Source organism: Myotis myotis, unplaced genomic scaffold (genome assembly GCF_014108235.1).
Source record: "Myotis myotis isolate mMyoMyo1 unplaced genomic scaffold, mMyoMyo1.p scaffold_m19_p_16, whole genome shotgun sequence".
Classification (NCBI taxonomy): Eukaryota; Metazoa; Chordata; class Mammalia; order Chiroptera; family Vespertilionidae; genus Myotis; species Myotis myotis.
Genome location: NW_023416320.1, coordinates 19,244,374 through 19,262,814, shown reverse-complemented (window position 1 = coordinate 19,262,814; position 18,441 = coordinate 19,244,374). Strand labels below are relative to the sequence as shown.

The following is an 18,441-nucleotide window of genomic DNA, read 5'->3' as shown; positions in this document are numbered from 1 at the left end:
AACAGGTTGTGGAATATGAGTCAAGTGTCAAAGTTGGTGAGCAAAGCAAGCAGTCTAGATATCTGAGGGAAGAGCTTTCCAAGCAGGGAACAGAAAATGTCAGTTCCCGCAGGGTAGAGTAAGTCTAGAATATCGGAGAAACACCGTAAAAGACATTGTGGCTAGAGTAGAGAGAAGTAGGCAAACAATGCAGTGGGAGATGAAATCCTGGACAAGATGGGAACCGAAGTGTAAAGACCAAGTAGGTCACTGTAATTATTGTGGGGTTTTTTTCCTCAGAGTGACACGCTGTGTAGTCTCCTAGGGCTGCATCAACAAAGCAGCACAAGTTGGATGGATTATGTAAAACAACATATATTTATTCTGTCACAGTTACGGAGCCCAGAAGTTCAAAATCAAGGTGTCAGCAGAGCCATGGTCCCTGTGCAGGCTGTAAGGGAGGGTCCTGCTTTGCCTCCCCCTACCTTCTGGTGCTGACCACCAATCCTTGGCATTCCTTAGCTCGTATCTGTCTCCCTCTAAGCTCTGCTTCTGTCACCAACTGGCATTTCCCCTGTGGGACTCCCCCTCCTCTTTTCATGAGGATACAGTCGTATTGGTCATGCTCCAGTATGACCTCATCTATAATAATAAAAGGGTAATATACCAAATAGACCAGACATCTTCCAGACATCATTCCGGACGTCCTTCCTGACAAAACTGGGGCTGGAGGGAAGCCGGCTGGGGTCTTGGGTACCTGCCAGCAGCCCGAGGAGGGAAGCTGGTGCCCGCAGCTGGGAGAAGGAAGGTCTACTCTTTTTTTTTTTTAATGATAAAAAAAAAAGACCCTCCACATTAGACAGACGCCCAACAATACCCATGGCCTTTTTTTTTGGTCTTTTCTGTATATTTTCATTTTCAAATCAACTAAAACAATTTGATGCTTAAAATAAAAGACAGGAACTATTTCCCAGTCAGACTTAGTAAAAAAAAAAAAAATATATATATATATATATATATATATATATATATATATATATATATATATATATATATATTTTTATCTTGAGGATGGGCAGGGGTGGGGAAGAGGTTGCTCAGTAGCACTAGGTGTTCCTGTCCACAGTAGGAGAGCCGTGTGGTGAGGACATGGCACACAGCAGGGCGCGAACTTGCCTGACTAACCGAGGGAGGAAGAGAAGATGGGGAAGAAAAAATGTATGGGCCGGCTGATCCGGGTATCTGGGACTTAAAATTTACATAAAACAGTGCCATGTCCTGGCTCGGTGCTGTCTGCCTGCCTGTCTGTGTCTGCTCTGGGAAGGACTGGTCAGTGTGGTTGGGAGAAGGCTGAGGTTCAGCGTCATCTTCATGATGTGCGTGTGGCTTCTTTTCCAGCTGACAAACTTTTATTTTTATTTATTTATTTATTTTTAAAAAGAATCACAGCCAAAATAAGACATTAACTGCGCAATCCAACACGGCTGCGCTTCCCCTATGTTTAAAAACACAGGAGTCTTTGCCTCTGGCCAGGGAGCTGAGCCGGCGGGGGGCCCCCATTACACTTTCCTGGGAATCTGGGCCTGCCTGCGAGCGATGGCGTCCTCCACGGCTTTGAGCTGTCTTAGGAGCTCCTCCCGCCTCGACAGCGTGCTGGCCTTCCCTGATTTGGTGCCCGTGGAGGCGCCTGAGGCTCTCCCAGGCACACTGGTGACCTTGCTGGAGCTCTTGGACTGGGGGGGCAGCAGGCGCTTCCTGTCTCGCAGGGCCACGGGAGCCTTGGCATTCTGGCCTCCCTGCCGTCCTGGCCTGGGAGAGCCCCCTCTCCCCCCTGACGTCCGGTCCCGGTCCCGAGAACCTCGGTCTGGGGAGACGTGGGCCCGCTTGGCCGGAGGAGGGCTTAGCCTGTCCTTGTCCGAGGGCTCATCTCGCCTCCTGCTCCCTTTCTGGGCGGCCTTGTTCAGCAGGGCCGGCTTGATCTCCTTGTGTGCCACACATGCGCCCTGCCGGGGCTGCCCAGAGGGTGCCCGCGGGGGAGCTGTGGGCTGCTGGTAGGACTGCCTGCCTGCGGACGATTTTGAGGATCTGGGTGGCCGTGTGGATGCCTCCCTTTTCCGCTGATCCTCTTTCACGCCATCTTCTCTTCTAGATTTTCCTGCTTTCTCCTTCTTGGCCTGGGCCGGAGTGGGGGGCCGGGAGCTGGCCGGGGACACAGGGCTGGCCAGGTCTGCGTACATGTCATCCGAGTCCGCGCTGTGCACCGAGCTGCTGCTGCTGCTGCTGGACGTGGCGCTGGACACGGAGGAGACGCTGCTCACGCCCAAGGACCTGGATCTGGAACGAGAGCCGCTGGAGCCGCTGCCCCTGCCCCTGCCCCTGCCCCTGCCGGTCCGCCTCCTGGCGGGGGTCCTGGCGTGGCGCTCCCTCCTCCGGGCTTCCCGAGGGCCTCCTGGCTTGGCAGGCGCAGGGGCTGGGGCAGCGGTCCTGGGGGCCTGTGGTGGGGCTGCTTTCTTCGCCATCTTCTCTCCTGCTTTCCCAGGAGGCAGAGCTGGCTCGCCCTGGGCTCTGACAGCAGGTCTGTGCGGAGAAGGCGTTGGAGAGGGGGACGGGGAGGAGGAAAAGGACCGGGACGTGGACTGGCTGCCTGAGAAGGAGCTGTGTCCGGAAGGCCGGCTAGAGCAGGAGCTGTAGGATGAGGACTGAGACCTGGACGAACCGGAGCCAGAGGAGGAGAAGAACCGCAAAGACGACCTGGAGGCCTGGGAGGCAGAGGCGGATGAGGCTGACGGTTTTCCACGCCTTCGTGCACGGCTAGGGGAGGCCGATGCACCAAGTTTCTTCTTGGGAGACTTGGAGCGGCGCCACGGGTCTTTCCACTCCTCTGCTCGCTTCACCTGTGGCCCAGCGGAGACGGCCTCCTCCGTGGGTGGCTCAGCGGGTCGGCCTGGTGGCCGTGGGGAGCGGGGCTTTGGCTTCTCCTCTTCCTTGGTCCGCTCCTTCTCTCTGTCTCGGTGCTGTCTGTCCTTCTCGCCCCGTTCGGCTCGCTCTCGCTCCCACCCCTCTCTCCGCCGCCGCCGCTCCGTGTCGCGCTCCCGCTCCCGCTCCCGCTGCCTGTTCCCTCGCTCTCTTTCCCTTTCCCGTTCCCGGTAATTCTGGCGCGGTTCTGTCGCTGTATATTGCACCCTGAAATTCTCATACTGCCCGCCACGCCGGAACCGGTCGCTTTCATAGCCATGATAAGGATCTGCATCAGGCTCAAGTGTTGTATCTCTGGCATCTCTTGTAATCCGGTAATCCCAATCTCGGAAAACTGCATTTTCCTTGTCAAACTCCCGTTCAGCCTCACCAATGGTCACAGTAAACCTTTTCTCCTCAAAATCAGGCTCCTGTTCTTTTCGAATGGTTGCTTTTTTTAAAACCTCCTTTGCCCGGCGAAGTCCTCGTTCCCAGGCACTCTCTGTGGGGGGTTCTGGAGGGGGTGGAGGCAACATTTCAGCAACTACTGGCCCACCCCAAGGGTTGGCAGGCATCAGTGGGTGAGGTCCCAGAGGTGGGGCACCTTTAGGCGGGAAAGGTTCCGCTTTGGTGATTAGGGAGGAGTTGCCCTTGTCGTTGACGCCAGGGTGTATAAACCTACAATTCATTCCCCAGGTACAGTTCCCTTTAACCTGGTCTCTGAATGGTATGGAATTTGATATTGGTGGAAGAAGAGTGGATAATGGTGTCACAACATCTTTCATGAAGAATCGGCAGGTGGGACGAGGCCTCACCTTCCTGTCACTGGGGTCCTTTACTTCGCCCTCTTCCAGATCATCATCATCGACCTCCCCATCATCCATCTCCCCGTCGCCATCCTCCTTTTCTTTCTCCTCGGCTGCCTCCAGGGGCTCCTTTTCTTCCACACTGTGGACATCGGCCTTTCCCTCCTCCTCGGGCGCTCCTTCTCCCTCTTCCTCCTCCTCCTCTGCCCCAGCCTTCTCTGCTCCGTCCTCCTGCCCAGTGGGGGCTGGCTCTTCGAGGTCCTCCTCATCATAGTCTAACTCATGCTCGTCCAGTTCCCTGGTGACCGAGGAGGCCTCGTCCCTCAGATCACTTGTGCGGTCTTCCTCCCCCCCATCCCCTACCTCTGCATGGGGGGGGCTCGTAGGGCCCCTGTTCAGCTCCTGAGGCTCAGAGTCCTGGTCCTGATCCTCCTCATCAGAGCGACTTTCCTCTTCCTCCTGGCTCAGTTCCAGGACAGCATTTTCCTCATCCTCCAAATCAGAAGCCCTCCCTGCAGCTTTGTCCAAATCCTGATCAGACCCACTTTCTCTCAGAATGTCATTGTCCGAGAGCCCTTGCTGCTGCTGCTCTTCGTCCTCTGGAGAGCGAGGGTCCCGTTCAGGGCTCTCAGCCACATCCATTGGTACCCACAGTTCTCAGCGGGGAGGGGGCCACGTGTTGGGGTCCAACCCCAGCAGGTCCAGGGGTCCCCAAAGGTGTGAACAGAGTCGACGAAGAAGGAATGACACTGAGACAGCGTTCAGTTGATCAGCAGCCTAGTCAGGTTCTCTAGCCAGGTTCTAGCCAGGATCTCCAGCCAAGTTCTGTGTAGGTTCTCCAGCCAAGTTCTGTGTTTTATTGTCTTGTTACATCTGTATTTATACCAGTTGATTTTAATCCTATCAATTTCTATTCCAAAGGTTAGGGCGTTTCTTATCTCCATTCCAGGGAGTAAAGATTATGTAGCTTAAGGGTGATTGTTCGTAGTTAAAGTGATTAACTACCCGCCTGGCATTTGGTTAAGGGTTTTTATTCCCTCCCTAACTTCAGGGAAAAATCCCTACCTGGGGAAACAACCTTTCTTGGAGAGGTGACCTTGGTTAAAACACATAGTGCCAAGAAGGTGAGCAAACATATTAAAAACAGTATGCCATATACCCCAGGTCCCTTGAAACATATGCTATGCAGATGTTTCTTCCCTGCAGCGACTGTGTCAAACAGCAAGGATGGACCGGCTTCCAGAAGCCACGGTTCTGCTGGGGAGGGGGCGGCGCGGGGAAGGAGTCCCTTGGCCTTTCTGTTCCTTACAGACTCCGACTTGAGGCGCGATGCGAGCGGAACAGGCTCCACTACCCACAGGGGCCGGCCATTGTGCCAGGAAGGCGTACTCTTGCACGAATTTTAGTCCATCAGGCCTCTAGTGTTAACATAACTAATTACATCTGCAATGGCCTATTTCCAAATAAGGTCAGTTTCTGAGGTATTGAGGGTTAGGACTTCAACCTGTCTTTCTGGAGACACAAGTTAATCCATAGGGCATGCAAAGCAGAGAGTTTTGATATACAAGTTACATTATCTGACTTACATTTTAAAAATAGGTTTTTGGCTGCAACATTTAGGAACTGGTGGAACAAAATTGGAAGCAGGGAGAGCAGGAAGGAGTTGGTGATAGATGATAATAGTTTTGGAGTAAGGCAGCAATAAGTGATGGTGGTGAAAAGTGATGGAATTAGACGTATTTCAGAGGTAGAGCTGATGGGATTTACTAATAGTTTCAATCTCTGCGTGAAAAGAGCAGTATCGATAATTCCAACGTTTGGGCCTCAGCAAGTAGAAACATGGAATTATTAACTGAGGAGAAAATTAAAAATTAGAGTCTAGGAGGATAACATTTGGATTTCTAGTGAATACATTAACTTTGAGAAATGCTTGAAGCAGCTGCCTGATAAGTCTTGGTTTATACCTATTGCCTATGTTATGTATAATGAAACACATGGCTGGTATTTCATATTTTAGCAAGATATGCATATCAGTAGTGTATTAGTTTACTGTGGCTACCATTAAAAAAATTACCCAAAACGGGGAGACTTAAACCAACACATTTATTCTCTCAAAGTTCTGAGGGCAGGATTGATTCCTCCTAGAAATTTTGAGGGATAATTTCTCCCACGCCTCTCTTCTAGCCTTGGGTGGCTGCCAGCTGTCCTTGATATTTCCTGGTTTGTAGATGCTTCATTTCAATTTCTGCTTCCATCTTCACATTGCCTTCTTCTCTGTGTCCTTTCCCCTTCTCCTGTCTTATAAGAACACTTGCTAGATTTAGGGTCTATCCAAACCAGAATGGTCTCATCCTGAGATACTTAATTTCATATACAAAAACCTCTTTGTAGACAGGCTGGTGTGGTCCAGTGGTTGAGCATTGATGTATGAACCAGAAGGTTTTGGTTTGATTCCTGGTCAGGGCACATACCTGGTTGCAGGCTTAGTTCCTGGTAGGGGGCATGCAGGAGGCAGCTGATCAATGATTCCCCCTCATCATTGATGTTTCTATCTCTCTCTACCCCTTCCTCTCTGAAATTATTTATATATATACATACATATATGTGTGTGTATATGTATATATATATAACTTCTTTGTAGATATGTATATATATATAACTTCTTTGTAGATAAATTTACACTCAAGTCATAACAGTGAGGTCCTAGGTTCCAAAGCTGAGAAATAAATCACTGTTTAAACCACCCAGTTCACAGTATTTTGTTATGATAGCCAAGCCAACTATCATAATACATGTGGGCCTATGTGATTCTATTTACTACATAAAAATTAGAAGGCCAACATCTAGCTCAAACATTTATAGCTACTTTATAAGATTTCATTCAGAGATAATGATTTCATGCATGCAACTGCCAAAGGTGTGTTTAATCTCATTCTGAAGTTTGACCTTTTATTTTGATAGTTATTTTTATTTTGATGGAATCTCTCTTCTAAAATTTTTCTTATTTTGGATTTTTACGTTTCTTGTGCAAATATAGAAAAGTGAAGTATTAGCTCCATTAAAAAAAGTACTTCACAGATGTGCTAGTATGATACCAGTTTTACATCAAAAGTTGTTCAATGCTTCAAGTAGAAAAAACAATCCCAATAATGGCTTAGTTTTTAAATTCCAATTCATGAAATGTAAAATTGTTGAACACTCATAGTGATCAGGTGAAATATCTTACAAAATTGTGATTATTTATTACAAATTCAACTAAACGGTCCAACATTTAAAATAAAACGATGTTAGGAAAACAAACTTTGTTGCAGAAAAGTTAGGAAAAAATTTAAAAGTTGGTAAATTTAAAAAAATGGAATAAGAGATATATACACAACACTACATTTTACATAATAACAATGACTACAATTCAATTTTTTGGTGTCAAAGCTGGTGTCCAATAGAAAATATTGTCAAGTATAGCAATGCTCTCTATCTTTGCTGCCCATGTATACACACTTAAGGCTTTGAATAATTACTTGGTAGTTGAACATACTTACTTAATAAATGAATATTTGATTTTGTAAAGGCACCCTCAAAATTTTGTATTTCATTCCCTTGTGTTTAGCACCACTTCTACTTTTAAAGTTAGTGTTTATATATCTAATTGAACATCTCAAGAAAGCTGTAGGATGGTGTGTGGGATTTCAGGATAGAGGTCTAGGCCAGATATGCAATTTGTAAGTCAACAGTATACCGATGGAAATTTAAGCCATAAATTGGAATTTTTTTCTCTCACTCTGAAAGGATAAATGAATCAGAAGTCTTCCTATATAAAAATCATAATCCTCATTTAAATGTGTATTAAAAGCTATTCTTCAATCTTAAGGCCCTAACACTTCTTTTGGGACTGTTGCATATTATAAAGTCTTGGTTTTCCATAGTAGAATATTGCCTAACCTAGCCTAGATTAACATGCTATGAACACAGACATAAATATCTGCTATAATAAAATGATGTGACTCACTCATTTCATATTTCTCAATACTTAATGGGAATTAGCATTAGGAGTAGCAAATGCCTATATTCCATTTGTGATTGCATTATTTTGTGCAATATTAAGAAGGCTACTAATAGTATTAACAAAATTTCTGTATTTGATTGTGAGAAAAAGTGCTACTTGGAAGAGAGGTTTGTACCTACATTTCCAGCTGCTTAGTTAAAACAAAACAACAAAATGAAACACCTCTATCTGGTGGCCCTGCCAGAAACTCAAAATCAAATGCACAAAAGTCAAAAGGCTAAGCACAGTTTCCTATCCGTCCTAATTTCCCTCCAACTATTTCTTCGTCCTCTATTTTCTGTTCCTGCTTTGGAATCCCTTGTTTTTAATTTACCTAGCCTTAAAATATTGGCATTACTTCACATGCTCTTTGTTTATTTGTTTTGGTCTAAATGATTCCAGATAACCCACCCTTACTGACTGACCCTTTGCAACAGCTCTCACATCCAAGTCCATTCTCCACTCTTTCTGTCCTTAGCATATTCTGACATCCATTCCATGCACTGACTGATTGAAATACATTGCTTACTAGCCTTTCTGCTTCTGGTCTCTCCTATCTCTAAACTGTCTCACTTAATGCTACCAATTTCTAAAGATCCCTAAGCATGTCACTCCTCTGCCTAATATTTAATATCTTTCCCATAGTTCTTGAAGACTTAGATTTTAGATTCCTTAAACTTGCAATTGAATCTCATCTAACTTTCCTAATCTCATCTTTCACTTTTCTATTTTAGAGTGTGGTCCAACCAAATTGAACTATTCTTGCCCACATATAATATCCCTTTTTTTTTTTCTTCCCTCCTCAATTCCCTTCCCAAAGAAATTGCTTCCTCTGCACAATTTTCCTTCTCTCATTTCTGCATATCAAAATTTGTACTTCAAATGTCACCTGGCCTCAGTACTCATATATAAAATCGAGCTGCTGAACTATTTTTTGTACTTAGTTCTAACTTTCCATAAAAGAGATATAGGATGTCCCCAAAAATGTATACACACTGTACCAGCTGATAACTCCCTTAATTTTGAAAATGAACTCTATATTAATAAACACTGACTTCATAATCATTCGAAGTGTGTATACATTTGGGGGGGGGGGCACCTGTATGTACATGGTTATATGAAAATCAAATCAATATTCTATTTTCCTTAGCCATTTTCCTTATATTTATTTATTTTGGTGGTTACTTCATAACTCCAAAGAACGTGTTGTAACTTTACATCAGTTTTTTTAATAATCTCTATTAAAATGGAAAATTAAAGACTCTCATGGTTTAGTTTACAAAAGCTACATGTCAGATAAACCTTTCTTGATTGTCGCTTGCTTCCCTCCCCTACCCCCCCCCCCCCCCCCACCACCACCACTACCAGAGAGTGGCTTTCCAGACTATTGACCAGCTGTTGAACAATCAATTTCAGATCAACTTCAATTTGGCCGGGCCCACCTTTGCTAAGGCCTCTATTTCTTTTCCTGCCAACACTTTATTCCAAGTTTGAAGAGAGACCTTTCCCTAGACTCCTTGCACTAATCGTTCATAAAAGCGAAACTTTTAACAAGATCAAACGTAACAAATTGCCTTTCCAGCACAGAGGATGGTTACTCGCAGATTGAGTCCCACCTTTCAAAATGTCCAGGAATCACCCCTCCCGGCTCAGCTCTCGGTCTGCCTCCTATGGCTAAAGTCAGCTTATCTTTGCCCGGTGGGAATGCCCTTAGAGGCATCCACACTGCTCAGATTGTAGTTGCAAAAGCCTTGCAGGGACAGAGGGAGACCTGGTGTGCCCCTCTCTAAAGCACAGCACACCTCCTGAAGCCTTGTTTTCTGTCTTTAGATCGACCCTCTTAAGACAAGTGAAAAATCAGAATATCTGCTTGCTTTAAGAGATCCGAGAGGTAATCTTGCCTCACAGCCTTTAAAGTTGTAACCTCCTATATGTACATTATGCCTATTTTCTAAAAAATTAGACTTTTCAGCCATAAACCATACCATATGTAGAATCACACTGTTACAGCTAGACACAGGACTTTTCTAATGATCAGACTCTCTCATTGGTTAACCCAAGTAAGTGAGAGTTGAGTATTTTGTTAACTCTCTCTGCAGTTTTCAACTCTCTACTCTCGTAGGATAATGAACACGCACAACACACTATGAGGTTATAATGAATAAGTGTAGCAGAGATTAAACCCATTATTAAAAAGGAAACTTTTTCTAGTAGAAATATAATCTGTGCAAATCAACTTTTCATATAACGAAGGTGGTCTCTTAAGTGATCCTATAGAAAACCCAGGTCTCTTGGCTTCATAGCACTCCAAAGAATCCCAAACTATATCAGGTTGTTGCTGTGTGACATATATTACCAGAGAGAAAGCTCTTCAACTACACATATCATTAAATTGTATATTTTTTATTCTCAAATTTGTAACTTGCTTGTCATGGTTCTAAAGTCTTGGGACTAAGACTGAGAAATTCCAGCTCAAAGAACCAAGTTCTCTCTCAACTCTTGAAAACTGAAAGAAAGATTCCCTGTTCTTGTGACTGAGAAAGGCAGCTCCACTGTGAGTATCATTTGGAGGTGTCTTTTCTCATATGTGTGGAGGTTGATGACAGGCGGGTAAAGATGGTGGAATAGCTCCTTGTTCCTTCCCTTTCCTATAACAAGATCTTAAACCCTTATAGCAAGACAGCATACCAAAGTAACACGACACTTTACAATGCATAATTTACTAAGACAATGCGTAATAACATATTCCATGACACTGAGACCTCTGAGTCAGATCAAGTTTATTTAAAAAAGAAAGAAGGCTAGGAGGAGGTGAGTTTTGAAGAAAGGATTTAATTAGTAAAACTACCTTAAGAGGAAAAGTAGTGTAGGGGATTTTCAAAGTTGGCTGCAATAGCTCCATTCCCAAATGCCCTTTTAGAACACTGACACTCCCCATCTAGAGGTAAAACTTAATTCTCTCTCCTTGAATCTAAATAGTACTGTGACACACTTGTAACCAGTGGAAAGTGACAGGAGTGACACTATATGTGTTCTGAGGCTCTACCATGAAAGGAAAGCTTCCACCTTTTTAGCTGGGATACTGATTCTAGAGCCTAAACTGCATTGTATAAAATCCAACTACCCTGAGGCCACCAGAAGAGACAAAATGTAGTGTCTGTCCACAGCTTCAGTGGAGGTCTCACTTGATGGCCAGTACCAGCCATTAGACATGGACAGAAAACACTTTCAAATGATTCCTTATCCTAAGTGACAAGTCATCTCCCACCTTCCTGTGTTCCCAGGATGGGCCCCAGATATCAGGGAGCAAGAAAAAGACATCCCCCACAGCGCTCGGTCTGATGTTCCGACGCATAGGATCTGTGAGCACAATACAATTAATTTGTACCCCTTTAAGTTTTAAAAGAATTTGTGAGGCAGCAGTAGCAACCAGAAGCGGATCCGACGCTGTGAGAACAGGTGGAAGAGGATTGGAGTCTCTGAAGAGCCACCTGAAGTATTCCTGAAACCCAATGTGCTATTCTCTGCAGTTGAGGGGACTCAGGAGTGGCACTCGGTACAAAGTGGTTGCCGCAGGGCAGAAGGAAGAAAGCAGAGGCCTGCAGTAGGCAGTACACATCCCCACTGATGACAAGAAGGACTAGTATGTCACCATTTCCCATGGACAAGAGGGAGGCACTTGGCCTTTTATGTCCTATCAAAGAAGACTGTGTGGGAGGGTGAGGGAACTCCACAGCTAATGTCTGAGTGTGGAGCTGAGATAAAAGCATCCAGCTGCAGAAGAGGTAGCGACATATCAAGGGATGAGCCCAGCAGGGAACTTCTCAGGAACCTTGAAAATTGTCCAGGATAGAAGGAGTTTAAAATATCTGCCAGGTCTAGAGAGTTAGAAATAAGTTTATAATATTAGTACTATACTGTACTCTACTAACACATAATAGCAAAATACTAGCATGATATTATATGACAAGAAATTGTTTTTTTCCCCTTGCCTCTCCTCCAAAAACTGCAGTTATAGTTAGTGAAGAAATTAAAAGGAAAATAAAAAGTGAAATAAAACAAAAACACACCCAGACCTTTATATAGAAAAGGGGAATGTGATGTCCAGGACCTGCCCATGTAACCCATAGTAACCAGCTGGAAGGCACAGTCTGTGGTCCCTGGCACAGATGAATAGATTGTGGTTGCTAGAGTTAGGGGAAGTCCTCTCTTAATCCCCCCCCCCCATTTTCTCAATTAAATATTTACTAGGATTATTACCAAGAGTTAGGGTGGAATAAAATATACATGTTTGAGGAGAAAGGAGAAGCTATTAAATAGTCATCAAGACAAAATATTGAACTAGTGTAACTGATTAGCGACTGTAAATATTTCATGTGAGGTCAATGATCAAGAATGTAAAGTGATTTAGACTCAAGTGGTTATCTAGTCTTCCTCAGCCATGTTTGGCTGTTGGATGGACACACCCAAGGTGAGGCAAAAGTAGATTTACAGTTTGTGAGTATGTGAGTCAGGACCTTCATATTTAAGCTGAGGAAGATGAAAAATGAGGGAGTGAGGTGTGGTGAAGAAAAGTAAAAGGCTGGTAGAGTCAAAGCTGGACATTCTGAGCAGCTGGAGTGGGGATAGGAGAGGGAGTCAGAAATACAGCAGTGGCTGTTATCTTAATTTAATGAATCAGTGATATGCTTGATGCTTTCAATATTATTTATCCCATTATAGGATGAATTTGTATTCTACAGAATATTTTTATAATATATATCACGTATTGTATATATTATGTATTATATGTAATACTAGAGGCTCGATGCACGAAAATTCATGCAAGAGTAGGCCTTCCTTCCCCCAGCTGCTGGCACCAGCTTCCCTCTGCCACCCGGGACCAGGGCTTCCCCCCCGGCCACTGGCAAGCACCCAGGATCTGTGCTGGCTTCCCCTGGGCCGCCCGCAGGCACCCAGGACCCAGTTGGCTTCCCTCTGGCACTGGCTTCATCAGGAAGGACATCTGGAATGATGTCTGGTCAATCAGCATATTACCCTTTTATTATTATAGATAACTAGGATATTCAGAATATAAGAAGTTACCAAGGATAAATCACTTAATCTTTATATCCCATTTGTCATTCTTTATATCCCATTTGTCACATCTCTCAATTATGCTAATCCTGGAGTCATTTAGAGGGAAATTCTTCAAAGAACTAAAATATTTTACATATATTTACTAAATTCAATTATACTTTTACATTTTCTGTGTTTGTTCTTAGTGAAAGTTTGTTATACTCAACCTATCTATATTAAAATAAATTTGAAGAAGCAAATACAATGTCTATTTTGGATGTCAAACTACTATGACAGGTATTGCTAAGGCTAGTAATTATAAATATTTTTGAATTTTTGAAAAGTTAATTTGTTATTTAATTGAAAAGAATACACGTTTTTCTCCAAAACACATATATACTTTTTGACACATTCATCAATGCTTAAACTGAAATACAATAAGATAAGAATGAATATACAGAATTATATTACCCCTTTCAGTATGAATTATAATCTAATGATTAAACTACATATATAGATATTTAGTATTCTGTATTATTTTTCAATTTTCCATTTTAGTTAACTTATGCGCTAAAGCATTTGATGTTCAGATTATTTATAGATACAGAGGCCATTAAGTCTTGCCACATAAATGGTAAATAATGACTCCATAAAATAATCCTTTAATATTACTTTATGAATATGTATGACATTATTATAAGTATTATTCATTTCTCAAACCTTTCTTATAAGCAGGGATAAATACATAATAAAACAAGCAGTAGGTACTATAACTGTATTGGTTCTGTACATAATTTCTGTATAAAGAATTTATATAAAAACCTTTCAAACATTTTAAAATTATGTTATTCTCTAGATTAGTAATTACTTTTTACATTTTAGAAAGTTCTCTTTACTACTAATAGAAAAAAAGAAAAATCATATTGTAGTGTAGGTGAATCATGTAAATTAGCAATTTAACTTCTTTGTAGTTTCCAGGAATATGGTTGAAAAACCAAAAACAATAGAAAGCCCAAATTCACCACCTGCTGTATTTTATGCTTCAGATCTGGATGTAATTAAGCAAGAATTTTATTTTCAGCATTGTATTCATTTTTAGCTTTAAATCCCAACATATTGAGAGATTAAAAGTGTTTCATTGTCAAAGGTATTATACCTTTAAAAAGCTGGCTGTTTCATGAAAGCTGAATGGTTATAATTCTTTATAATTTTTTTTTCTCAAAAGCAGTTCATGATTATAATTATATACCTGTTAAATACCTATTTTAAATGCCCTAGACATCAATAATAGCAATATGATTTTAAATTTACCCCAAAGCTTGGTTCATAAAATTAAATTGCTCAAATCTAGCATACAGGAAGTCTTTAATAGGAGACAATGCCTACTTAATGGCTCTCTACTTTTGATGATTTTTCATTGATTCTTTAAAGTACAAGTATTTTGGATGAAATATATGGTTAAATTTTAATGGCAATTAATGGGTTAGATTCCTTAAAAGGTCTTGTACTCCATTTTAGTTAACTAATATGAATAGCTATTGCAACAAAGGAAATGGTAGGGGAGATTTTAAAATTATTACTTGATGTAAAGGAAACCTTTTTACAAAGCAATTTACTGCCCATTTTTTAGAAATAAAGGAATACTAGATATTTTAAAAGAGCGTGTATTTTAAATGTCTTTATGAAGACACATTTTCTGCTTTAGTATCTTTTTCAAAGGAGTAAATATAATGCTTAAGATTTCAGGACCAATAGAAATAAAAACAAACAAACAAACAGAAAAACAGAGCTGTAAAAGACACATTCGAGTAGATAGTAAATGCAGTGAGAGGAAAGTGCTAAGGGAGGCAAATCTAATTTTAATCTTGGGCTCAGCAATTACTTGCTTTGTAAATTTGAAAAGTTGCTTACCCTTATGGAACTCCAATTTCTGATTTGTAAAGTGGAGAACAAAACTTCCTTATAAGCAGGGATAAGTACATAATAAAACAAGCAGTAGTTACCACAAACTTAAGGGGTGTTTTGGAGATGAGAAGAAATCTACAAAGAGGGTTTGGCAGAGGGTTTAGCCTATAGAGGACACTCAGGGGATGCTAGAAATCACTCGCATCCATGTTTCTTTCTTTTTTTCAATACTTATTGTTGAAAGTATTATATATGTCCTCTTTCTTCCCCAAATAACACCATCTAGGCTGCCCCTGCCGTCCACCCCAGGCCTTCACCACCCTATTTTCTATGTCCATGGCTTATGCACATATGCATACAAGTTCTTTGGATGATCTCTTCCCACCCACTCACCCAACCTACCTTCCCTCTGAGATTCCACAGTCTGTCCCATGCTTCTATGTCTCTGGATCTATTTTGCTCATCAGTTTATCTTGTTCAGTAGATTCCACATATGTGTGAGATCATGTGATGCTTGTCTTGCTCTGACTGGCTTATTTTACTTATCATAATACCTTCAGGTCCTTCCATGCTGTCTCAAAGGGTAAGAGATCCTTTTTTTTTTTTTTTTTTTTTTTTTTTTACTGCTGCATAGTATTCCATGGTGTAGATGCGCCACAGCTTTTTTATCCACTCATTTATTGATTAGCACTTGGGTTGTTTCCTGATTGTAAATAGCACTGCTATGAACATAGGGGTGCATGTGTTCTTTCTGATTGCTGTTTCAGGCTTCTTAGGATATATTCCTAGAAGTGGGATTACTGGGTCAAACGGCAGTTCCACTTTTAATTTTTTGAGGAGACTCCACACTGATTTCCATAGTGACTCTCCCAGTCTGAATTCCCACCAGCAGTGCCAAGAGACATAGGGAAAAATGCTCAACATCCCTAATCAGAGAGATGCAAATTAAAATGACAATGAGGTACCACCTCACACCTGTCAGAACGGCTGCCATTTGCAGTGTTTCTTAGATCAGCTCATAAACATATCTGCCTATTTATATCCTTCATACCTGACTTTGTACGTAAGAGCAAGATTGATTGTGTTTTAAAGCTGCGAAGTGGCCAGATGTCCTTTATTAAGAATAACCATCTGGCTAAAAGTAAGCCCATTTAGAAATCATAATATCTCGATGAATATAAAATTACTACTATGCTAGAAAGGTTAAAGAAGTGACCTTAATGGTGACAGTTTTGGAAATAATGGGGAAATTAGTATGGCAGACATGATAAAAGTCTTCATATAACAGTAGAGACAATTTATTTTCTTTCTTTACATCATTACTTGTCATAGCAACTAAGCTTTAATACAAGATATTTTATATTATCCCCCCCCCAAAAAAAAAAAGCAAAACAAGACTTAGAAAGATTGTTGCTTGCCAAGGTCATTAAACTAGTAACTGGTGGACAGGACTTTATCCCAAACTATCTGAGTCTGAAAATTATGTTCTTAACCACTAAGTTATATATGTCTTTAAATATTAAATGTACCTGTATATCATAAAAAAGGCTTTTTGTACAGAAATGTATGAAGAAGTCCTGTTAATGAATATTGTCATTGGAAAAGCAGTAAAACAGGAAAGATTACATTTTTATTTTCTATTCCACTTTCCTTTCACTACATTTTTATATTAGGATGTGAATTTTCATAAAGAAGTATCTAATACTATAAACACTAAAAATGATATTTTTAAAATTAATACTTTTCATTAATTTCAGAGAAGGGGAGAGGGAGAGAAAGATAGAAACTTCAACAATGAGAGAGAATCATTGATCAACTGCCTCCTACATGCCCCTTACTGGAGACTGAGCCCACAACCTGGGCATGTGCCCTTCTGGTTCATAGGTCAACGCTCAACCACTGAGCCACACCAACTGGTCTAAAAATGATATTTTACAAAATATTTCTGTGAAAATTTGAATTATTACATAAAATGTATAAAGGCTTTATACAGCTGGTTCTAAAAGATATGAACAGTTCTATCTAGAGAATATTTGTATCGCAGCTTTTATTTCCAGTTTTTATTTTTAACAACATTATTGAGATAATTCACATGCCATGCAATTCTCTCATTTAAAGTATACAATTCAATTAATAAAAATATTGACAAAGTTGTGCAACCATCATGACAATCTAGTTTTAGGACATTTTTATTCCCTACAAGAACCCAGGTGCCAATTAACAATCCCTTCCAATCCTCTCTCCCATCAGCTTCTGGAAAAACAATCAACTGTATGAAGATTTGTCTATTCTGGATTTTACATATAAATGGAATCATATTCTGTGGTCTCTTGTGACTAGCTCCTTTCACTTAGGTCATGTTTTCCAAGTTCATCCATGTTGTAGCATTTATCATTTCTTTTTAACGATGAATAATATCCCGTTGTATGGAACACTATACTTACAATATCCACTCACCAGTTGATGGACATTGGGGTGGTTTCCACTTTTTGGTGATTATGAATAATGTTACTCTGATTATTTGCATACAAGTCATGTGTGTGTGCACGTATGTGTGTGTGTACATATGGTATTTATTACTCCTGGGTATATACCCAGAAGTAGAAATTATTGGGTCATCCAAAAATTGTGGTTAGCCTTTGCAAGAACTACCAGATGTTTTTCCCACAGCAGCTGCGTGATTTTATATTACCAACAGCAGTATAAGAGGATTCAGTTTCTCCCACACTCACTAGCATTTGTTTTTGTCCATATCTTTGAATATAGCTATTCATTCCAGTGAGTGTAAAGTGGTCCCCCATTGTGGGTTTGTTTTTCATTTTCTTGATGACAAATTGATGTTGAGCAATTTTTCATGTATGTATTGCTCAGTTGTACTTTTTAGAAAAATACCTTTCTGATTCTTCTTTAAATTTAATTATCTTTTAATATATTGAATTCTTTATATGTTATTCATACTAAACTCTCATTACATGTAATGTGAAAATTTTTTCTCCCATTTGTGGATTGTCTTTTCACTTCCTTGATAGTGTCCTTTGATGTACAAAATTATTTAATTTTGGTGATGACCAATTTATCTGACTTTTCTTTTATTGCTTGTGCTTTTGCTATGACACCTAAGGAGGTATTGTCAAATTTAAGGTCACACATATTTATTTCATGTTATTCCAGGATTTTCATATATGTACTTCCTATACTTAAGTCTTTGATTTATTTAGAGTTAACTTTGATATTTGTTGTGAAGTAGGTATCCAAATTCATTCTTTTGTATGTGAATATCCAATTGTAACAGCACCATTTGTTGAAGAGACTGTTCTCTTTTCATTGAATGATTTTGGCACCCTTATAGAAAATCAAGTGAGCATAGATGCCTGGGTTTATTTACCAGACTCTTAATTATATCCTGTCAATCTATATGTATAGCCATATGCCAGTGGAATAATATCTGGATCACTATAGCTTGGTACTAAGTTTAAAACTGGGACATGTGAGTCTTCCAACTTTGTTCCTCTTTTGAAAAGAGTTTTGGCTATTTCTACTCCCTTGAATTCCCAAATGAGTTTCAGTATCAGCTATTCTAAATCTGTAAAAATAGTCATTGAGATTTTGATAAGGATTGCATTAAATTTTAGATAAATTTAACGATATCATGTTAACCATGTTGTCTTTTTAATTTTTTTTTTAATTTATAGATTT

The 18,441-nt window shown here is 40.9% G+C and overlaps 1 protein-coding gene across 2 annotated transcripts; it reads right to left on the bottom strand.

Annotated features, from left to right (window-relative positions):
• Positions 1–1,538: 1,538 nt before the first annotated feature.
• Positions 1,539–4,397, bottom strand: LOC118670548 (zinc finger CCCH domain-containing protein 18-like). Of its 2 annotated transcripts, XM_036337563.1 has the most exons (2): positions 3,711–4,397; positions 1,539–3,647 (listed from the first exon to the last, which is right to left on the bottom strand). In XM_036337563.1, the coding sequence occupies exons 1-2, from the start codon at positions 4,380–4,382 to the stop codon at positions 1,539–1,541; spliced, it is 2,781 nt and encodes a 926-aa protein (XP_036193456.1). In that variant the 5' UTR covers positions 4,383–4,397. The 2 variants fall into 2 exon arrangements, with proteins under 2 accessions (XP_036193456.1, XP_036193454.1); XM_036337561.1 differs by having other exon boundaries at positions 1,539–4,397.
• Between the last annotated feature and the right edge of the window lie 14,044 nt (positions 4,398–18,441).

Excerpts from the sequence above, each read along its gene's own strand:
- LOC118670548 (XM_036337561.1), bottom strand. The coding sequence starts at position 4,382 with ATGGATGTGGCTGAGAGCCCTGAACGGGACCCTCGCTCTCCAGAGGAC.